Source organism: Salmo trutta, unplaced genomic scaffold (genome assembly GCF_901001165.1).
Source record: "Salmo trutta unplaced genomic scaffold, fSalTru1.1, whole genome shotgun sequence".
NCBI lineage: Eukaryota > Metazoa > Chordata > Actinopteri > Salmoniformes > Salmonidae > Salmo > Salmo trutta.
This window is the reverse complement of record NW_021823237.1, coordinates 697,843-722,231: the sequence shown is the minus strand read 5'-3', so window position 1 is coordinate 722,231 and position 24,389 is coordinate 697,843. Positions and strand designations below refer to the sequence as shown.

At 44.8% G+C, this 24,389-nt stretch overlaps 1 protein-coding gene across 4 annotated transcripts in view; it reads right to left on the bottom strand.

Moving 5' to 3' along the window:
* Nucleotides 1-8,820: 8,820 nt before the first annotated feature.
* Nucleotides 8,821-24,389, bottom strand: part of dusp16 (dual specificity phosphatase 16) — a 21,201-nt gene continuing 5,632 nt past the window's right edge. For all 4 annotated transcript variants that reach the window (XM_029748386.1, XM_029748387.1, XM_029748388.1 and 1 more), the window contains 4 exons: nucleotides 23,833-23,971; nucleotides 15,069-15,247; nucleotides 12,652-12,935; nucleotides 8,821-11,772 (listed from right to left, as the gene is read on the bottom strand). In XM_029748386.1, the coding sequence (XP_029604246.1) occupies nucleotides 10,476-11,772; nucleotides 12,652-12,935; nucleotides 15,069-15,247; nucleotides 23,833-23,971 (1,899 nt within the window). In that variant the 3' untranslated portion in view covers nucleotides 8,821-10,475. The remainder of the gene's footprint in view (nucleotides 11,773-12,651; nucleotides 12,936-15,068; nucleotides 15,248-23,832; nucleotides 23,972-24,389) is intronic.

Here is a 24,389-nt window from a genome sequence, read left to right as displayed (position 1 = left end):
ACCGATATGGCACCGACGCCCTCTACCGCAATCAGACCGTTTGCGCACGAGCCGTACCGTCTTGTGATTAATTGTGTGCAGCCCATGGACCTTAGCTACAGATCCTGAAACCGGGAAAGGCGGAACCGTGGACCCACCGGGCGTGCAGGTTTTACAGTAGAGGATGTTTAGAGGAAGAGGAAGGTTTATAATAAAGTCTGGAACGGACTTGATGGAATGGAATAAAACCCATGTGTTTGATGTATTTTAATACCGTTCCACTGATTCCGTTCCAGATATTACCAGGAGCCCCGTCCTCCCTAATTAAGGAGCCACCGTTCCACTGATTCCGTTCCAGATATTACCAGGAGCCCCGTCCTCCCTAATTAAGGAGCCACCGTTCCACTGATTCCCTCCAGATATTACCAGGAGCCCCCGTCCTCCCTAATTAAGGAGCCACCGTTCCACTGACTCCGCTCCAGACATTACCAGGAGCCCCGTCCTCCCTAATTAAGGAGCCACCGTTCCACTGATTCCCTCCAGATATTACCAGGAGTCCCCGTCCTCCCTAATTAAGGAGCCACCGTCCCACTGATTCCCTCCAGATATTACCAGGAGCCCCGTCCTCCCTAATTAAGGAGCCACCGTTCCACTGATTCCCTCCAGATATTACCAAGAGCCCCGTCCTCCCTAATTAAGGAGCCACCGTTCCACTGATTCCGTTCCAGATATTACCAGGAGCCCCCGTCCTCCCTAATTAAGGAGCCACCGTTCCACTGATTCCGTTCCAGATATTACCAGGAGCCCCGTCCTCCCTAATTAAGGAGCCACCGTTCCACTGATTCCCTCCAGATATTACCAGGAGCCCCGTCCTCCCTAATTAAGGAGCCACCGTTCCACTGATTCCGTTCCAGATATTACCAGGAGCCCCCGTCCTCCCTAATTAAGGAGACACCGTTCCACTGATTCCCTCCAGATATTACCAAGAGCCCCGTCCTCCCTAATTAAGGAGCCACAGTTCCACTGATTCCGTTCCAGACATTACCAGGAGCCCCGTCCTCCCTAATTAAGGAGCCACCGTTCCACTGATTCCGTTCCAGATATTACCAGGAGCCCCAGTCCTCCCTAATTAAGGAGCCACCGTTCCACTGACTCCGTTCCAGATATTACCAGGAGCCCCCGTCCTCCCTAATTAAGGAGCCACCGTTCCACTGATTCCGTTCCAGATATTACCAGGAGCCCCGTCCTCCCTAATTAAGGAGCCACCGTTCCACTGATTCCGTTCCAGATATTACCAGGAGCCCCGTCCTCCCTAATTAAGGAGCCACCGTTCCACTGATTCCCTCCAGATATTACCAGGAGCCCCCGTCCTCCCTAATTAAGGAGCCACCGTTCCACTGATTCCGTTCCAGATATTACCAGGAGCCCCCGTCCTCCCTAATTAAGGAGCCACCGTTCCACTGATTCCCTCCAGATATTACCAGGAGCCCCGTCCTCCCTAATTAAGGAGCCACCGTTCCACTGATTCCGTTCCAGATATTACCAGGAGCCCCCGTCCTCCCTAATTAAGGAGCCACCGTTCCACTGATTCCCTCCAGATATTACCAGGAGCCCCGTCCTCCCTAATTAAGGAGCCACCGTTCCACTGATTCCCTCCAGATATTACCAGGAGCCCCCGTTCTCCCTAATTAAGGAGCCACCGTTCCACTGATTCCCTCCAGATATTACCAGGAGCCCCGTCCTCCCTAATTAAGGAGCCACCGTTCCACTGATTCCGTTCCAGATATTACCAGGAGCCCCCGTCCTCCCTAATTAAGGAGCCACCGTTCCACTGATTCCGTTCCAGATATTACCAGGAGTCCCCGTCCTCCCTAATTAAGGAGCCACCGTTCCACTGATTCCCTCCAGATATTACCAGGAGCCCCCGTTCTCCCTAATTAAGGAGCCACCGTTCCACTGAATCCCTCCAGATATTACCAGGAGCCCCGTCCTCCCTAATTAAGGAGCCACCGTTCCACTGATTCCGTTCCAGATATTACCAGGAGCCCCGTCCTCCCTAATTAAGGAGCCACCGTTCCACTGATTCCGTTCCAGATATTACCAGGAGCCCCCGTCCTCCCTAATTAAGGAGCCACCGTTCCACTGATTCCCTCCAGATATTACCAGGAGCCCCCGTCCTCCCTAATTAAGGAGCCACCGTTCCACTGATTCCGTTCCAGATATTACCAGGAGCCCCCGTCCTCCCTAATTAAGGAGCCACCGTTCCACTGACTCCGTTCCAGATATTACCAGGAGCCCCCGTCCTCCCTAATTAAGGAGCCACCGTTCCACTGATTCCGTTCCAGATATTACCAGGAGCCCCGTCCTCCCTAATTAAGGATCCACCGTTCCACTGATTCCCTCCAGATATTACAAGGAGCCCCCGTCCTCCCTAATTAAGGAGCCACCGTTCCACTGATTCCGTTCCAGATATTACCAGGAGCCCCCGTCCTCCCTAATTAAGGAGCCACCGTTCCACTGATTCCGTTCCAGATATTACCAAGAGCCCCCGTCCTCCCTAATTAAGGAGCCACCGTTCCACTGATTCCGTTCCAGATATTACCAGGAGCCCCCGTCCTCCCTAATTAAGGAGCCACCGTTCCACTGATTCCGTTCCAGATATTACCAAGAGCCCCGTCCTCCCTAATTAAGGAGCCACCGTTCCACTGAATCCCTCCAGATATTACCAGGAGCCCCCGTCCTCCCTAATTAAGGAGCCACCGTTCCACTGATTCCCTCCAGATATTACCAGGAGCCCCCGTCCTCCCAAATTAAGGAGCCACCGTTCCACTGATTCCGTTCCAGATATTACCAGGAGCCCCGTCCTCCCTAATTAAGGAGCCACCGTTCCACTGATTCCGTTCCAGATATTACCAGGAGCCCCCGTCCTCCCTAATTAAGGAGCCACCGTTCCACTGATTCCCTCCAGATATTACCAGGAGCCCCCGTCCTCCCTAATTAAGGAGCCACCAACCTCCTTTGGGTTCCAATCCAACAACAAAACATGTTGCAGAGAAATGAAGAGCCGACTGACTACAACCAGGTGTTCAGAAGGATTATTTAGTTGAATCAACGTTTTTTTCCCCCACATCATTTCAATGAAATTGTCGTTGAACCAACGATGAAATAGACGTTGTCTTAACGTCTGCGCCCAGTGGGATGGATGAAACGTGTCTCTATAGCTGCATTTACACAGGCAACTTCCCAGTCAACATTCTGGGGCCCAATTTTCCCAGAAGCATTTTAAAGTCTGAATGTATCGCTGGAAGCTTTATAGGAGCGTCATTTAATCTCTGCGCTGTTTCCTAAAACCCATCGTTAATAATGTTGCGCTTGAAAACGCGCATCTGCCTCCACTTGTAGCTAAATGCGTCTTTAGATAAAATAATGTTTGACGTCCCGCGTCACTTTCTACACAAAAGCCGAGGATAAACATAGAATGATATGGTTTATCCGTCTCTGTGACCGCAGATAACTTCAGAACCTAGTTAACTACAAATACAAGTTGCCAGTGTCTTTGAAATTCATACAAACAAGTGACATAAATAAAAATAAAAAATGCTTCAAATGAAAACCGAGAAGACTGCATTAAAATATAAATACATGACTTATATATCTCTCTACCTGTAAGTTACTCTGTAATTTGTTGCAATATATTTCGTGTGTAGCCTAACATGTGCGCAATGAAGAGTCAAATCTGGGATTCAGTGATTTTTTTATTGGGTAGCCTAAGCATTAAAATAAACCGCCTCAATATTTTCTAACGTAGGTGGTAATATCTCTCTAGGCGCAGATCCGTCTTCAGTTGTTTTATTTGACTTTTATTTAATTAGGTAAGTCAGTTTAGAACAAATTCTTATTTTCAATGACGGCCTACCAGGGAACAGGGGGTTAACTGCCTTGTTCAGGGGCAGAACGACAGATTTATACCTGGTCAGCTCAGGGATTCGATCCAGCAACCTTTCGGATACTGGGCTACCTGCCTCTAACCACTAGGCTACCTGCTCTACCCACTAGGCTACCTGCCTCTAACCACTAAGCTACCTGTCTCTAACCACTAGGCTACCTGTCTCTAACCACTAGGCTACCTGTCTCTAACCACTAGGCTACCTGCCTCTAACCACTAGGCTACCTGCCTCTAACCACTAGGCTACCTGCCTCTAACCACTAGGCTACCTGCCTCTAACCACTAGGCTACCCTGCCACCCCAAAATATTGTTAAATAATTATATTAAGAGAAGATTTGAATGGAGATGGCTGATCCGAGAGTAGCGCTGCCTTTGGACACATGATCCAATGACGCCCTTAGCGACGGGGTAGTTACCCTTACGCTTCCAACACACCGACTGCATCATTGCGTTTCGATACACCAGAAGTACATTCGTTTCCAATGGACCGCTGCGTTTTCCTTGCAGCAACGCGTTGCAGAGACAGTTGCAGCGCGTTCTGTGTGAAAAAAAATCGAACGTATGCATGAAATTGTACGAGTAGACTTGACAGAAAATAGCAAAATGTGAATGTTGAATTTTTATTGCACACATATCCAGTAAAAAAAATGTGGGATTAAATAAAAACAGTTTAATTGCATAATTTCTTTACATTTTTTATTAATTTATTTGCCAAGTAAATTATTTATTCGATGACATCCACAAATGAATTGTGAGAGACTATAATATAATTTCCCTCCAAAATGCAGTTTTGGAACGAAATGCAATAATAAATAGTCAAGAGAGCAGCGTATTTCAACAATGAGACCAACGTTGAGGAAGGTGGTCTTCATCGCCCTGTTGGGTCGGGACCAGCCCCGCTGAAAGCGCAGGTCTGTGTAGGTCCAGAGATGGGTTAAAGTCCTGAAAGCGCAGGTCTGTGTGGGTCCAGAGATGGTTAAAGTCCTGAAAGCGCAGGTCTGTGTGGGTCCAGAGATGGTTAAAGTCCTGAAAGCGCAGGTCTGTGTGGGTCCAGAGATGGTTAAAGTCCTGAAAGCGCAGGTCTGTGTGGGTCCAGAGATGGTTAAAGTCCTGAAAGCGCAGGTCTGTGTGGGTCCAGAGATGGTTAAAGTCCTGAAAGCGCAGGTCTGTGTGGGTCCAGAGATGGTTAAAGTCCTGAAAGCGCAGGTCTGTGTGGGTCCAGAGATGGTTAAAGTCCTGAAAGCGCAGGTCTGTGTGGGTCCAGAGATGGTTAAAGTCCTGAAAGCGCAGGTCTGTGTGGGTCCAGAGATGGTTAAAGTCCTGAAAGCGCAGGTCTGTGTGGGTCCAGAGATGGTTAAAGTCCTGAAAGCGCAGGTCTGTGTGGGTCCAGAGATGGTTAAAGTCCCGAAAGCGCAGGTCTGTGTCGGTCCAGAGATGGTTAAAGGCTAGTCTTCACCAGGACCCCTTGTTGTTCAACACAGTTACAGGCCTTCTGCCCCTGATGAAGGTAGGCTAGTCTTCACCAGGACCCCTTGTTGTTCAACACAGTTACAGGCCTTCTGCCCTGATGAAGGTAGGCTAGTCTTCACCAGGACCCCTTGTTGTTCAACACAGTTACAGGCCTTCTGCCCCTGATGAAGGTAGGCTAGTCTTCACCAGTTACAGGCCTTCTGCCCCTGATGAAGGTAGGCTAGTCTTCTCCAGGACCCCTTGTTGTTCAACACAGTTACAGGCCTTCTGCCCCTGATGAAGGTAGGCTAGTCTTCACCAGGACCCCTTGTTGTTCAACACAGTTACAGGCCTTCTGCCCTGATGAAGGTAGGCTAGTCTTCACCAGGACTCCTTGTTGTTCAACACAGTTACAGGCCTTCTGCCCTGATGAAGGTAGGCTAGTCTTCACCAGGACTCCTTGTTGTTCAACACAGTTACAGGCCTTCTGCCCTGATGAAGGTAGGCTAGTCTTCTCCAGGACCCCTTGTTGTTCAACACAGTTACAGGCCTTCTGCCCCTGATGAAGGTAGGCTAGTCTTCACCAGTTACAGGCCTTCTGCCCTGATGAAGGTAGGCTAGTCTTCTCCAGGACCCCTTGTTGTTCAACACAGTTACAGGCCTTCTGCCCCTGATGAAGGTAGGCTAGTCTTCACCAGGACCCCTTGTTGTTCAACACAGTTACAGGCTTTCTGCCCTGATGAAGGTAGGCTAGTCTTCACCAGGACCCCTTGTTGTTCAACACAGTTACAGGCCTTCTGCCCTGATGAAGGTAGGCTAGTCTTCTCCAGGACCCCTTGTTGTTCAACACAGTTACAGGCCTTCTGCCCCTGATGAAGGTAGGCTAGTCTTCACCAGTTACAGGCCTTCTGCCCCTGATGAAGGTAGGCTAGTCTTCACCAGTTACAGGCCTTCTGCCCCTGATGAAGGTAGGCTAGTCTTCACCAGTTACAGGCTTTCTGCCCTGATGAAGGTAGGCTAGTCTTCACCAGGACCCCTTGTTGTTCAACACAGTTACAGGCCTTCTGCCCTGATGAAGGTAGGCTAGTCTTCACCAAGACCCCTTGTTGTTCAACACAGTTACAGGCCTTCTGCCCCTGATGAAGGTAGGCTAGTCTTCACCAGGACCCCTTGTTGTTCAACACAGTTACAGGCCTTCTGCCCTGATGAAGGTAGGCTAGTCTTCTCCAGGACCCCTTGTTGTTCAACACAGTTACAGGCCTTCTGCCCCTGATGAAGGTAGGCTAGTCTTCACCAGTTACAGGCCTTCTGCCCTGATGAAGGTAGGCTAGTCTTCACCAGGACCCCTTGTTGTTGAAGACAGTTACAGTCATTCATTACATTCTCATTGGACTCACATACACTCTTAAGAGAAAAAGGTTCCAAAAGTGTCCTTCTGCTTTCCCCATAGGAGAACCATTTTTGGTTCCAGGTAGAACCCTTTGGGGAAAATGTTATACATGGAACCCAATAGGGTTCTACTTGGAACCAAAAGGGGTTCTACCTGGAACCAAAAGGGGTTCCACCTGGAACCAAAAGGGTTCTACCTGGAACCCAATAGGGTTCTACCTGGAACCCAATAGGGTTCTACCTGGAACCAAAAGGCTTCTACCTGGAACCCAATAGGGTTCTACCTGGAACCAATAGGGTTCTACTTGGAACCAATAGGGGTACTACCTGGAACCAAAAAGGGTTCTCCTATGGGGACAGCCGGAGAACCCTTTTAAGTAGATAGTACAATTCTTTCTAAGAGTAGAGTTGGCCTGGGCTACAGTTTAATGATATAGTCATAGACTGAATTGTACTGTTTCATTCATTGTTAATGATGGTTGACGAGTATTACAATATAATTAGTAGAGCATAATAAACTGTAATTAGGTAGATATATGAGTAGATAGAATATGTGGGTGGAATTCAAGTTACACACAATTTTGATCATTATTTTGAATTATATTCTAGATTCTTGGCGACAGGAGACTCCTACAGGACCAACGGAATCAGCTTCCGAGTTGGACGGTCCACGATCCCCTCTGTGGCACAAGCCATTTGGGACTGTCTGGTTGGTGAATACATGCCTGTCCCCAAGGAGGAAGACTGGAGGGCCGTCGCTGCCGAGTTCCTGGAGAGGTGGAATTTCCCCAACTGTCTTGGCTCCGTCGCTGCCGAGTTCCTGGAGAGGTGGAATTTCCCCAACTGTCTTGGCTCCGTCGCTGCCGAGTTCCTGGAGAGGTGGAATTTCCCCAACTGTCTTGGCTCCGTCGCTGCCGAGTTCCTGGAGAGGTGGAATTTCCCCAACTGTCTTGGCTCCGTCGCTGCCGAGTTCCTGGAGAGGTGGAATTTCCCCAACTGTCTTGGCTCCGTCGCTGCCGAGTTCCTGGAGAAGTGGAATTTCCCCAACTGTCTTGGCTCCGTCGCTGCCGAGTTCCTGGAGAGGTGGAATTTCCCCAATTGTCTTGGCTCCGTCGCTGCCGAGTTCCTGGAGAGGTGGAATTTCCCCAACTGTCTTGGCTCCGTCGCTGCCGAGTTCCTGGAGAGGTGGAATTTCCCCAACTGTCTTGGCTCCGTCGCTGCCGAGTTCCTGGAGAGGTGGAATTTCCCCAACTGTCTTGGCTCCGTCGCTGCCGAGTTCCTGGAGAGGTGGAATTTCCCCAACTGTCTTGGCTCCGTCGCTGCCGAGTTCCTGGAGAGGTGGAATTTCCCCAACTGTCTTGGCTCCGTCGCTGCCGAGTTCCTGGAGAGGTGGAATTTCCCCAACTGTCTTGGCTCCGTCGCTGCCGAGTTCCTGGAGAGGTGGAATTTCCCCAACTGTCTTGGCTCCGTCGCTGCCGAGTTCCTGGAGAGGTGGAATTTCCCCAACTGTCTTGGCTCCGTCGCTGCCAGGTATCAGAGTCATTACATCATTCCTTCACCACAGGTATCAGTCATTACATCATTCCTTCACCACAGGTATCAGAGTCATTACATCATTCCTTCACCACAGGTATCAGTCATTACATCATTCCTTCACCACAGGTATCAGTCATTACATCATTCCTTCACCACAGGTATCAGTCATTACATCATTCCTTCACCACAGGTATCAGTCATTACATCATTCCTTCACCACAGGTATCAGAGTCATGACATCATTCCTTCACCACAGGTATCAGTCATTACATCATTCCTTCACCACAGGTATCAGAGTCATTACATCATTCCTTCACCACAGGTATCAGTCATTACATCATTCCTTCACCACAGGTATCAGAGTCATTACATCATTCCTTCACCACAGGTATCAGAGTCATTACATCATTCCTTCACCACAGGTATCAGAGTCATTACATCATTCCTTCACCACAGGTATCAGTCATTACATCATTCCTTCACCACAGGTATCGGACAAAACCCACAACCACACCGTTCGTTAATAACATAAAATATTTAGCGCTTTAATCCAAAGTGATTTACAGTCATGCGTACATACATTTTGCGTCTGGGTGGCCCCGGGAATCGAACCTACAACCCTGGGGTATAAGCGCCATGCTCTACCAACTGAACTGTTCGGGAACTGTTCGGGAGCTGTTCGGGAGCTGTTCGGGAACTGTTCGGGAGCTGTTCGGGAGCTGTTCGGGAACTGTTCGGGAGCTGTTCGGGAACTGTTCGGGAGCTGTTCGGGAGCTGTTCGGGAACTGTTCGGGAGCTGTTCGGGAACTGTTCGGGAACTGTTCAGTTGTTCAAGCATCTTTTCTTGCTGCTCAAATAAGACCTGAGATTTGAATTGTCAATGAGCTCCAACATCAGAAGAAGACAGAGGAACAGAAGAAGCCTCTAATTTGGATGTGTGAGGTATTGGATGATTTGACACAGGGATATCAAGGATCTCTGATCCCGTTCTTCATAACGCTTCATAAAGACTTCTTAAGGCTTCATAAAGACTTCTTAAGGCTTCATAAAGACTTCTTTAAGGCTTCATAAAGACTTCTTAAGGCTTCATAAAGACTACTTTAAGGCTTCATAAAGACTTCTTAAGGCTTCATAAAGACTTCTTAAGGCTTCATAAGGCTTCATAAAGACTACTTTAAGGCTTCATAAAGACTTTTTAAGGCTTCATAAAGACTGCTAAAGGCTTCATAAAGACTTCTTAAGGCTTCATAAAGACTGCTAAAGGCTTCATAAAGACTGCTAAAGGCTTCATAAAGACTTCTTTAAGGCTTCATAAAGACTTCTTTAAGGCTTCATAAAGACTACTTTAAGGCTTCATAAAGACTACTTTAAGTCTTCATAAAGACTTCTTAAGGCTTCATAAAGACTTCTTAAGGCTTCATAAAGACTTCTTTAAGGCTTCATAAAGACTTCTTTAAGGCTTCATAAAGACTTCTTAAGGCTTCATAAAGACTTCTTTAAGGCTTCATAAAGACTTCTTTAAGGCTTCATAAAGACTTCTTTAAGGCTTCATAAAGACTTCTTTAAGGCTTCATAAAGACTACTTTAAAGGTTCATAAAGACTACTTTAAAGCTTCATAAAGACTACTTTAAGGCTTCATAAATACTTCTTTAAGGCTTCATAAAGACTGCTAAAGGCTTCATAAAGACTTCTTAAGGCTTCATAAAGACTTCTTTAAGGCTTCATAAAGACTTCATAAGGCTTCATAAAAGCTCCATGTATCCAACGTCAGGCAGACATCTACTGCTGTTGACGACGATCATCAACATTCAGAAATAAATGAAAAACGATGAACACTCATCCAAACAAAAGACTCAAGTTCGTCTCAATCCTCTCAGAGTTCACCTCTTCATCACATTCATCATCATCATCATCACACAGCTGCTTTCTGCTTCCAGGTCAAAGTTCAAACTACATTAATGCCAACTGTCGCGACACCAGTACACAGAGCCGCTAGATCAGGTCAAGGTTCAAGTCCCTAGTGGGATAATAAGGCGGGTCCAGAACAAGTCTTTCCCCTCAACATGGGACTGGTCTGATCTGAGGATGTTAAAACTCCCTAGAACAGACATCTCCATTTCAAATCAATGATTCCGTAACGGGTTGGACCGGAGGCCATGTTGAAATGTCCTCTCTCAGGACACCTGGATGACCTCCATGCTTCCCGAGAAGCTGCTGTGACTCCCCATCTCCTCCCTGGAGCTAGTCTCTCCTCCTCCTCCTCCTCCTCTTCCTCCTCCTCCTCCTCTCATCCTGTCTCCGATTTCCATCTGACAGCTCCGTCTCTTCAGCTGCTTCTCCAAGGTGCTCTCCTCGTGCCAGCTCCTCCGCGAGTCCCCGTGGTCGCCGCTCCTCTGCCTCCCTCGCCGCCGCACCTCCTCCAACCCCTGGCTCACGCTGTACGCCGCCGCGCCGCCACCCCCTAGAATGTTAGCCCCGCTTCCTAAGATGGCGGAGGTGGAGTAGAAGCGGTGCGACGACTCGGAGAGGTACCATCCACCCGACGACACGGTGACGGGACCCAATAGGATGTCAGAGTGCCAGCCCTTCAGGGCGGAGCCTAGGTTAGGGGCGGGCTTGGACAGGTGCTGCTGGGATCGTGATAGGCCGAACAGGAAGCCGGTGGTGTGAGGGGTGTGGTTAAGGGTAGGGTTAGAGCTCTCTTCCATACTGCCACTACGCTGGAGCTGCTGGGAACAGGAGAGGGGCTTAGCCTGGCCGGGTTGCTTCACGCTGGGCTGGTTGGAGGTGGTAGTACTGGTAGTGGTGCCAGGAAGGGAGGAGGAAGAAGAGGTGATGGTTGTGGTGGAGACTACAGGAGTAGCAGTGGGAACAACAGACGTAGCAGCAGGGTCCGCGAGGCCGTCGTCCTTCTCCTTGTCAGGGCTCGGCTCAGGTGTAGACTGCTCTGACATCTCCTTCACAGGAGAGAACTGACACGGTTTCCCAGCAGGCTCCTTGAAGCTCACGGATGGATTATAATACTCCTGGGCGCCGGGGTGGGACGTAGGGTGTGGGTACGGCCTCACGGGGGCGCCGCTGCGGCCTCCTGGCTCCCTGTACGACTTGATGTCCAGAGAGAAGGACCTTTTCAGCTGGGCGGCGTTGTCCTCCGTTCCCTGGTTCAGCTGGAGGTCTTGGAGCCCCTGGAGAGCCTGAGCCAGGAGCCTCTCTTCTGGAGGCCAGGGGGCCAAGACACACGGCAGGGTCAGGGGCTCCAGCAGGGCCAGGGCAGGGTCTGGGAGGCTGGGGGTAGGGTTAGAGGGGTCCTGCTCTAGCAGGGGGTGGTGGAGGAGGAAGGGACAGGGTTTGACTCCAACGGTCTCTCTAATCTCCGACCTTCCAGGAGTCTTGATCTTCTTCTCAAAGTCCAACAGCTGACCCAGGAAGTTGAAGTTAGGAGAGATGGTGGGCCTCTTCTCCTTCACGAACCTGGAGAGGAAAGACGGAAACATACAGGAGTCATCAGTAGTGATGCCGTAAAACACTGGGTTGTTACGGAGTTGGAAAAACTAGAGGGTCGAGACAGGAGTCATCAGTAGAGATGCTACTGAGGCTCCCATCACAGCCATCATTAGAGCCCCCCCCACAATGCACTGTTTTCATTCAGGATGACCAGCTGAGGCTCCGATCACAGCCATCATTAGAGCCCCCCCACAATGCACTGTTTTCATTCAGGATGACCAGCTGAGGCTCCCATCACAGCCATCATTAGAGCCCCCCCCACAATGCACTGTGTTCATTCATCTCACCTGTAAATCCTTATTATGGTCCTACATCTCACCTGTAAATCCTTATTATGGTCCTACATCTCACCTGTAAATCCTTATTATGGTCCTACATCTCACCTGTAAATCCTTATTATGGTCCTACATCTCACCTGTAAATCCTTATTATGGTCCTACATCTCACCTATAAATCCTTATTATGGTCCTACATCTCACCTGTAAATCCTTATTATGGTCCTACATCTCACCTGTAAATCCTTATTATGGTCCTACATCTCACCTGTAAATCCTTATTATGGTCCTATTCATCTCACCTGTAAATCCTTATTATGGTCCTACATCTCACCTGTAAATCCTTATTATGGTCCTACATCTCACCTGTAAATCCTTATTATGGTCCTACATCTCACCTGTAAATCCTTATTATGGTCCTACATCTCACCTGTAAATCCTTATTATGGTCCTACATCTCACCTGTAAATCCTTATTATGGTCCTACATCTCACCTGTAAATCCTTATTATGGTCCTACATCTCACCTGTAAATCCTTATTATGGTCCTACGGGGGTTTCACTCATCTCACCTGTAAGCTTCGTCTAGTGACATGTCCATCCTCGTCATGATGTAAGCGATAGCGATGGTTGCCGAGCGCGAGATGCCAGCCAGACAGTGGACCAGCACACAGGCGTTGGAGGCTTTGGCCTTCTCTATGAACTCTACAGATCTGTCCAACCAGGGGAGGATCTTCTCACAGAAGCTGTCGTTGACAGGAACTCGCAGGAAGTGAGACTCTGGGATGTAGTCTGGTTTGGGACATGTGTTACTGGCATTTAGTACGTACGCTATCTCATTCCGCTGCATCACTTCCTGTAGAGGAGGGAGGAATACAGCTGGTTAGAATGCTTTTACACACATCACTTCCTGTAGAGGAGGGAGGAATACAGCTGGCTAAAATGCTTTACACACACACACATCACTTCCTGTAGAGGAGGGAGGAATACAGCTGGTTAGAATGCTTTACACACACACATCACTTCCTGTAGAGGAGGGAGGAATACAGCTGGTTAGAATGCTTTACACACATCACTTCCTGTAGAGGAGGGAGGAATACAGCTGGCTAAAATGCTATGATATATATAGTAATATATAAACTAGGTATCCTATAATATATATATGATATAGTAATATATAGTAATATATAAACTAGGTATCCTATAATATATATATATGATATAGTAATATATAGTAATATATAAACTAGGTATCCTACAATATATATATATATATGATATAGTAATATATAGTAATATATAAACTAGGTATCCTATAATATATATATATGATATAGTAATATATAGTAATATATAAACTAGGTATCCTATAATATATATATGATATAGTAATATATAGTAATATATAAACTAGGTATCCTATAATATATATATGATATAGTAATATATAGTAATATATAAACTAGGTATCCTATAATATATATATATATATATATATATATATATATATGATATAGTAATATATAGTAATATATAAACTAGGTATCCTATAATATATATATATATATATATATATATATTATATATATAGTAATATATAGTAATATATAGTAATATATAAACTAGGTATCCTATAATATATTGATTACCTTGTTGAGTATATATAGTAATATATAGTAATATATAAACTAGGTATTCTATAATATATATATATGATATACTAATATATAGTAATATATAGTAATATATAAAATAGGTATTCTATAATATATATATGATATAGTAATATATAGTAATATATAAACTAGGTATCCTATAATATATATATATATGATATAGTAATATATAGTAATATATAAACTAGGTATCCTATAATATATATATGATATAGTAATATATAGTAATATATAAACTAGGTATCCTATAATATATATATGATATAGTAATATATAGTAATATATAAACTAGGTATCCTATAATATATATATATGATATAGTAATATATAGTAATATATAGTAATATATAAACTAGGTATCCTATAATATATATATATGATATAGTAATATATAGTAATATATAAACTAGGTATCCTATAATATATATATGATATAGTAATATATAGTAATATATAAACTAGGTATCCTATAATATATATATATGATATAGTAATATATAGTAATATATAAACTAGGTATCCTATAATATATATATATGATATAGTAATATATAGTAATATATAAACTAGGTATCCTATAATATATATATGATATAGTAATATATAGTAATATATAAACTAGGTATCCTATAATATATATATGATATAGTAATATATAGTAATATATAAACTAGGTATCCTATAATATATATATATATATATATATATATATATGATATAGTAATATATAGTAATATATAAACTAGGTATCCTATAATATATATATATATATATATATATATTATATATATATAGTAATATATAGTAATATATAGTAATATATAAACTAGGTATCCTATAATATATTGATTACCTTGTTGAGTATATATAGTAATATATAGTAATATATAAACTAGGTATTCTATAATATATATATATGATATACTAATATATAGTAATATATAGTAATATATAAAATAGGTATTCTATAATATATATATGATATAGTAATATATAGTAATATATAAACTAGGTATCCTATAATATATATATATATGATATAGTAATATATAGTAATATATAAACTAGGTATCCTATAATATATATATGATATAGTAATATATAGTAATATATAAACTAGGTATCCTATAATATATATATGATATAGTAATATATAGTAATATATAAACTAGGTATCCTATAATATATATATATGATATAGTAATATATAGTAATATATAGTAATATATAAACTAGGTATCCTATAATATATATATATGATATAGTAATATATAGTAATATATAAACTAGGTATCCTATAATATATCTAATACCTTGTTGAGTACGTCTCTCTGACAGCCCAGGTAAAGGTGAGTCAGGATGCGTGTTGGACCAGAGGTGTTGAGGGGCAGGCAGGGCTGAGAGAGGCAGGTGGGGACCAGGCAGGATGTGGCCAGAAGAGCCTTACCTTCACACAGACCTGGAAACAGCTGGGAAAACTCTGAGAAACCACCTGTAGACAGACACACACAGACAGAAACATCCCAATCAAACAAAGGACCGAGGTTACTGTGTTAGAGATACTAGAGGTTACTGTATTACTAGAGGTTACTGTATTAGAGATACCAGAGGTTACTGTATTAGAGATACCAGAGGTTACTGTATTAGAGACACTAGAGGTTACTGTGTTAGAGATACTAGACGTTACTGTATTAGAGATACTAGAGGTTACTGTATTAGAGACACTAGAGGTTACTGTATTAGAGATACTAGAGGTTACTGTATTAGAGACACTAGAGGTTACTGTATTAGAGAGACAAGAGGTTACTGTATTAGAGATAGAGGTTACTGTATTAGAGATACTAGAGGTTACTGTATTAGAGATACTAGAGGTTACTGTATTACTAGAGGTTACTGTATTACTAGAGGTTACTGTATTAGAGATACTAGAGGTTACTGTATTACTAGAGGTTACTGTATTACTAGAGGTTACTGTATTACTAGAGGTTACTGTATTAGAGATACTAGAGGTTACTGTATTACTAGAGGTTACTGTATTAGAGATACTAGAGGTTACTGTATTAGAGATACCAGAGGATACTGTATTAGAGACACTAGAGGTTACTGTATTACTAGAGGTTACTGTATTAGAGATACCAGAGGTTACTGTATTAGAGATACCAGAGGATACTGTATTAGAGACACTAGAGGTTACTGTATTAGAGACACTAGAGTTTACTGTATTACTAGAGGTTACTGTATTAGAGATACTAGAGGTTACTGTATTAGAGATACTAGAGGATACTGTATTAGAGACACTAGAGGTTACTGTATTACTAGAGGTTACTGTATTAGAGATACCAGAGGTTACTGTATTACTAGAGGTTACTGTGTTAGAGATACTATAGGTTACTGTGTTAGAGACACTAGAGGTTACTGTATTAGAGATACTAGAGGTTACTGTATTACTAGAGGTTACTGTATTAGAGATACTAGAAGTTACTCTATTAGAGATACTAGAGGTTACTGTATTACTAGAGGTTACTGTATTAGAGATGCTACAGGTTACTGTATTAGAGATACTATAGGTTACTGTATTAGATATACTAGAGGTTACTGTATTACTATAGGTTACTGTATTAGAGATACTAGAGGTTACTGTATTAGAGATACTAGAGGTTACTGTATTACTAGAGGTTACTGTATTAGAGATACTAGAGGTTACTGTATTAGAGACACTAGAGGTTACTGTATTAGAGACACTAGAGGTTACTGTATTAGAGATACTAGAGGTTACTGTATTACTAGAGGTTACTGTATTAGAGATACCAGAGGTTACTGTATTAGAGATACTAGAGGTTACTGTGTTAGAGATACTAGAGGTTACTGTATTAGAGATACCAGAGGTTTCTGTATTAGAGATACTAGAGGTTACTGTGTTAGAGATACTAGAGGTTACTGTATTAGAGATACTAGAGGTTACTGTATTAGAGATACCAGAGGTTACTGTATTAGAGACACTAGAGGTTACTGTATTAGAGATACTAGAGGTTACTGTATTACTAGAGGTTACTGTGTTAGAGATACTACAGGTTACTGTATTAGAGATACTAGAGGTTACTGTATTACTAGAGGTTACTGTGTTAGAGATACTAGAGGTTACTGTATTAGAGATACTAGACGTTACTGTGTTAGAGATACTAGAGGTTACTGTATTACTAGAGGTTACTGTATTAGAGATACTAGAGGTTACTGTATTACTAGAGGTCACTGTATTAGAGATACTAGAGGTCACAGTATTAGAGATACTAGAGGTTACTGTATTAGAGATACTAGAGGTTACTGTATTACTAGAGGTTACTGTATTAGAGATACCAGAGGTTACTGTATTAGAGATACTAGAGGTTACTGTATTAGAGATACTAGAGGATACTGTATTAGAGATACTACAGGTTACTGTATTAGAGATACTAGAGGTTACTGTATTAGAGATACTAGAGGTTACTGTATTACTGGAGGTTACTGTATTAGAGATACTAGACGTTACTGTATTAGAGATACTAGAGGTTACTGTATTAGAGATACTAGAGGTTACTGTATTAGAGATACTAGAGGTTACTGTATTACTAGAGGTTACTGTATTAGAGATACTACAGGTCACAGTATTAGAGATACTAGAGGTTACTGTATTAGAGACACTAGAAGTTACTGTATTAGAGATACTAGAGGTTACTGTATTAGAGACACTAGAGGTTACTGTATTACTAGAGGTTACTGTATTAGAGATACCAGAGGTTACTGTATTAGAGATACTAGAGGTTACTGTATTAGAGGTACTAGAGGTTACTGTATTAGAGACACTAGAGGTTACTGTATTACTAGAGGTTACTGTATTAGAGACACTAGAGGTTACTGTATTAGAGGTACTAGAGGTTACTGTATTAGAGACACTAGAGGTTACTGTGTTAGAGATACTAGAGGTTACTGTATTACTAGAGGTTACTGTATTAGAGACACTAGAGGTTACTGTATTAGAGATACTAGAGGTACTGTATTAGAGACACTAGAGGTTACTGTGTTAGAGATACTAGAGGTTACTGTATTACTAGAGGTTACTGTATTAGAGACACTAGAGGTTACTGTATTAGAGACACTAGAGGTTACTGTATTAGAGATACTAGAGGTTACTGTATTAGAGACACTAGAGGTTACTGTATTAGAGACACTAGAGGTTACTGTGTTAGAGATACTACAGGTTACTGTATTAGAGATACTAGAGGTTACTGTATTAGAGATACCAGAGGTTACTGTATTAGAGATACTACAGGTTACTGTATTAGAGATACTAGAGGTTACTGTATTACTAGAGGTTACTGTATTACTAGAGGTTACTGTATTACTAGAGGTTACTGTATTAGAGACACTAGAGGTTACTGTATTAGAGATACCAGAGGTTACTGTATTACTAGAGGTTACTGTATTAGAGATACCAGAGGTTACTGTATTAGAGATACTAGAGGTTACTGTATTACTAGAGGTTACTGTATTAGAGATACTACACTAAACCTGCCTAGCAACAGGCTCTGATACTGTACACTAAACCTGCCTAGCAACAGGCTCTGATACTGTACACTAAACCTGCCAAGCAACAGGCTCTGATACTGTACACTAAACCTGCCTAGCAACAGGCTCTGATACTGTACACTAAACCTGCCTAGCAACAGGCTCTGATACTGTACACTAAACCTGCCCAGCAACAGGCTCTGATACTGTACACTAAACCTGCCTAGCAACAGGCTCTGATACTGTACACTAAACCTGCCTAGCAACAGGCTCTGATACTGTACACTAAACCTGCCTAGCAACAGGCTCTGATACTGTACACTAAACCTGCCTAGCAACAGGCTCTGATACTGTACACTAAACCTGCCTAGCAACAGGCTCTGATACTGTACCCTAAACCTGCCTAGCAACAGCAGCCAAACTGTGTTATTATCCAGTAGTGTTGATAGAGGACCAACCTGACCTGCTGAGTTCATTACACAGTACTGATACACTGCCTTCTGCACCCAGAGGCTCACACACTCACACACACACACACACACACACACACACGGAAACACACACACACACACACACACACACACACACACACACACACACACACACACACTCACATGGAAACACACACACACACACACACACACACACTCACATGGAAACACACACACACACGAAAACACACGTAAACACACACACACACACACACACACACACACACACACACACACACACACACACACACGGAAACACACACGGAAACACACACACACACACACATGGAAACACACACACACACACACACACGGAAACACACACACACACACACACACACATGGAAACACACACACACCCACACACACACACACACACACACACACACTCACGCACACATGGAAACACACACACACACACACACACCCCCACACACACACACACACACACACTCACACACACACACACACGGAAACACACACTCACGCACACACACACACACTCACACACTCACATGGAAACACACACACACACACACACCGAAACACACACACACACTCACATGGAAACACACACACGGAAACACACGGACACACACACACACGGACACACACACGGAAACACACACACACACGGACACACACACACACGGACACACACGCACACATGGATACACACACACATGGAAACACACACACACACACACACACTTGGACACACACACACACACAGACACTTGCAAGTACACAGACACACGCATGCACACGCAAACACTGTCACACACACACACACACACACACACACCAGCCACCTGTACCAGCCGACCCTCAGACAAGCCCAGTCCTAGTTGCTTGGCAACCCGTGTACCCGTGTCTCTCCATCCTCTCCTCCATGGGTCCATCCTAAATGGAACCCCATTCCCTGCATAGTCAGCGCACTACTTTTAACCAGAGCCCCATGGGCTATATAGGGAATAGGGTGCCATTTAGGACTCATTGGAAATGTTCTTAAAGCTCACAGAAACAACCACATTATGCATCTGTCCTCCTCCTCTCCTCCTCTCTCCACCTCTCTCCTCCTCTCCTCCACTCTCCTCCTCTCTCCTCGTCTCTCCATCTCTCCCCTCCTCTCTCCTCCTCTCTTCCCCTCTCCACCCCTCTCCCCCTCTCTCCTCTCTCCTCCTCGCTCTTCCTCTCTCCACCTCTCTCCTCCTCTCCTCGTCTCTCCACCTCTCTCCTCCTCTCTCCACCTCTCTCCACCTCTCTCCCCCTCTCTCCTCTCTCCTCCTCGCTCTTCCTCTCTCCACCTCTCTCCTCCTCTCTCCACCTCTCTCCTCCTCTCTCCTCCTCTCTCCACCTCTCCTCCTCTCTCCACCTCTCTCCTCGTCTCTCCACCTCTCTCCTCCTCTCTCCGACTCTCTCCTCCACTCTCCACCTCTCTCCTCGTCTCTCCACCTCTCTCCTCGTCTCTCCATCTCTCCCCGACTCTCTCCTCCTCTCTCCTCCTCTCTCCTCGTCTCTCCACCTCTCTCCTCCTCTCTCCTAGTCTCTCCTCCTCTCTCCGCCTCACTCACATTATAACAATACTGACGAAGCCGTCTGATTTATAACAATACTGACGAAGCCGTCTGATTTATAATCTGATTTATAACAATACTGACGAAGCCGTCTGATTTATAACAACACTGAAGAAGCCGTCTGATTTATAACAATACTGACGAAGCCGTCTGATTTATAACAATACTGACGAAGCCATCTGATTTATAACAATACTGACGAAGCCGTCTGATTTATAACAATACTGACGAAGCCGTCTGATTTATAAGAAAACAGGATGGATGTACAGCTGTATATTGTATCCAGGGTTATGGAACCTTCCTCTGTGGGAAATAAACAGAGACTTTAACTGAATGTGGAAGTTTAGTGGTTCGAAGTGACTCACTGGAAGTTTTGATCAGTCTCATTTCGACGCAGTCACTTCCCCGTAGCAACCGTCGCGCTGCCGGATCAACATCCGCACAGCAACGGAGCAAACCGTACTTAGACTCGGTGACATTTTGAATGTATTGTTTTGTCAGGTCAGAGGGTCAACAGCAGAATAATTCACTTCTCTCCAGGGAGAGTTATAACCTCTGGTGTTGTTACAGGGAGTTATAACCTCTGGTGTTGTTACAGGGAGAGTTATAACCTCTGGTGTTGTTACAGGGAGAGTTATAACCTCTGGTGTTGTTAGAGGGAGAGTTATAACGCCTGGTGTTGTTACAGGGAGAGTTATAACCTCTGGTGTTGTTACAGGGAGAGTTATAACCTCTGGTGTTGTTACAGGGAGAGTTATAACCCCTGGTGTTGTTACAGGGAGAGTTATAACCTCTGGTGTTGTTACAGGGAGAGTTATAACCTCTGGTGTTGTTACAGGGAGAAATATAACCCCTGGTGTTGTTACAGGGAGAGTTATAACCCCTGGTGTTGTTACAGGGAGAGTTATAACCTCTGGTGTTGTTACAGGGAGAGTTATAACCCCTGGTGTTGTTACAGGGAGAGTTATAACCTCTGGTGTTGTTACAGGGAGAGTTATAACCTCTGGTGTTGTTACAGGGAGAGTTATAACGTCTGGTGTTGTTACAGGGAGAGTTATAACCTCTGGTGTTGTTACAGGGAGAGTTATAACCCCTGGTGTTGTTACAGGGAGAGTTATAACCTCTGGTGTTGTTACAGAGAGAGTTATAACCTCTGGTGTTGTTACAGGGAGAGTTATAACCTCTGGTGTTGTTACAGGGAGAGTTATGTGTAATGTGATAAGTCTGATGTCTGATAAAAGTCTAATGTTACAGGTGTTGGCTCTTAATTTGAAGGGAAGTTCCATCCTGATGACATCATGATAGAAACAGGAACCGTATCTGAAACGAAACAACTTCCTAACTGACGTTTGAGACGATGAGACGAATGTTCAGGTAGCTGTCCTATCACCAGCAGCCATGTTCAGGTAGCTGTCCTATCACCAGCAGCCATGTTCAGGTAGCTGTCCTATCACCAGCAGCCATGTTCAGGTAGCTGTCCTATCACCAGCAGGTAGCTGTCCTATCACCAGCAGGTAGCTGTCCTATCACCAGCAGGTAGCTGTCCTATCACCAGCAGCCATGTTCAGGTAGCTGTCCTATCACCAGCAGGTAGCTGTCCTATCACCAGCAGCCATGTTCAGTTAGCTGTCCTATCACCAGCAGCCATGCTCAGTTAGCTGTCCTATCACCAGCAGCCATGTTCAGGTAGCTGTCCTATCACCAGCAGCCATGTTCAGGTAGCTGTCCTATCACCAGCAGCCATGTTCAGGTAGCTGTCCTATCACCAGCAGCCATGTTCAGGTAGCTGTCCTATCACCAGCAGCCATGTTCAGGTAGCTGTCCTATCACCAGCAGCCATGTTCAGGTAGCTGTCCTATCACCAGCAGCCATGTTCAGGTAGCTGTCCTATCACCAGCAGCCACGTTCAGTTAGCTGTCCTATCACCAGCAGCCATGTTCAGGTAGCTGTCCTATCACCAGCAGCCACGTTCAGGTAGCTGTCCTATCACCAGCAGCCACGTTCAGGTAGCTGTCCTATCACCAGCAGCCATGTTCAGGTAGCTGTCCTATCACCAGCAGCCATGTTCAGGTAGCTGTCCTATCACCAGCAGCCATGTTCAGGTAGCTGTCCTATCACCAGCAGCCATGTTCAGGTAGCTGTCCTATCACCAGCAGCCATGTTCAGGTAGCTGTCCTATCACCAGCAGCCATGTTCAGTCAGCTGTCTTATCACCAGCAGTTAGCTGTCCTATCACCAGCAGCCATGTTCAGGTAGCTGTCCTATCACCAGCAGCCATGTTCAGGTAGCTGTCCTATCACCAGCAGTTAGCTGTCCTATCACCAGCAGCCATGTTCAGGCAGCTGTCCTATCACCAGCAGCCATGTTCAGTCAGCTGTCCTATCACCAGCAGTTAGCTGTCCTATCACCAGCAGCCATGTTCAGGTAGCTGTCCTATCACCAGCAGCCATGTTCAGGTAGCTGTCCTATCACCAGCAGCCATGTTCAGGTAGCTGTCCTATCACCAGCAGCCATGTTCAGTTAGCTGTCCTATCACCAGCAGCCATGTTCAGGTAGCTGTCCTATCACCAGCAGCCATGCTCAGTTAGCTGTCCTATCACCAGCAGCCATGTTCAGTCAGCTGTCCTATCACCAGCAGCCATGTTCAGGTAGCTGTCCTATCACCAGCAGCCATGTTCAGGTAGCTGTCCTATCACCAGCAGCCATGTTCAGGTAGCTGTCCTATCACCAGCAGCCATGCTCAGTCAGCTGTCCTATCACCAGCAGCCATGTTCAGGTAGCTGTCCTATCACCAGCAGCCACGTTCAGGTAGCTGTCCTAACTTCCTAACTGACGTTTGAGGCGATGAGACTCGGACCACAGAAAAACGGACCTAAAAAAGGTATTTTTATAAACGTCACCTGGGACTCTTTAAGTCTGACAGCGGTCCAGAATAAAGCTGAGAGCCTTGGACAACTTATCTGGTGTATAGACACTCATTAAACCCATTCACTATTCCACCAATCATGTTCACTTCCTCATTAAACCCATTCACTATTCCACCTGTCATGTTCACTTCCTCATTAAACCCATTCACTATTCCACCAGCAGCCAGCAAGGGCTGGAGAGGGAGGGAGGAGGGAGAGAGAGAGAGAGGAGGGGGAGGGAGGAGGGGGAGAGAGGAAGGGGAGAGAGAGGCAGTGAGGAGGATGAAGGGCTGAGTGGGGAGGGAGGAGGGGGAGGGAGGAAGGAGAGAGAGAGGCAGTGAGGAGGATGAAGGGCTAGAGGGGGAGGGAGGAGGGGGAGAGAGGAAGGGGAGAGAGGAGGGGGAGAGAGGAAGGAGAGAGAGAGAGGGGCAGAGAGGAGGATGAAGGGCTAGAGGGGGAGAGAGGAAGGGGAGAGAGGAAGGGGAGAGAGGAGGGGGAGAGAGGAAGGAGAGAGAGAGAGGGGCAGAGAGGAGGATGAAGGGCTGAGTGGGTGTGTCTAACCTGAGAGCAGGTGTACGGAGGGGAAGCTCTTCTCCAGCTTGGCCAATAGGACGGTAAGGAAGAACTCCGAGGGAAAGGTCAAGGGGTCAGATGAACTCTGGTCATACACCACCACCTCCTGAATGCCCACGAGCTCCAACTAGGAGAGGAAGAGGAGAGGAAGAGGAGAGGAAGAGGAGGGGAAGAGGAGAGGAAGAGGAGAGGAAGAGGAGAGGAAGAGGAGAGGAAGAGGAGAGGGAGAGGAGAGGAAGAGGAGAAGGAGAGTTAACAGAAACATTCAGAGAGAGAGAGGAAGAGGAAGGGTTAACAGAATTTTAATCCAAAACAAACAAACAAACAAACAAACACTCACAATCAACAATCATTGATTATGCATTGATTGTCTTATATGTAGACAACTTTAGACTTGAAGACAATCACAAAGTCATCACTCAGATCACTGGCTGCCCCAGCAACACAATCTCAAAGCACAGCCTGTCTGTCTGAACCAGAGAGGAGCTGTCGTGCTGTCTGTCTGAACCAGAGAGGAGCTGTCTCTCTCCCTCTGAAACACACAA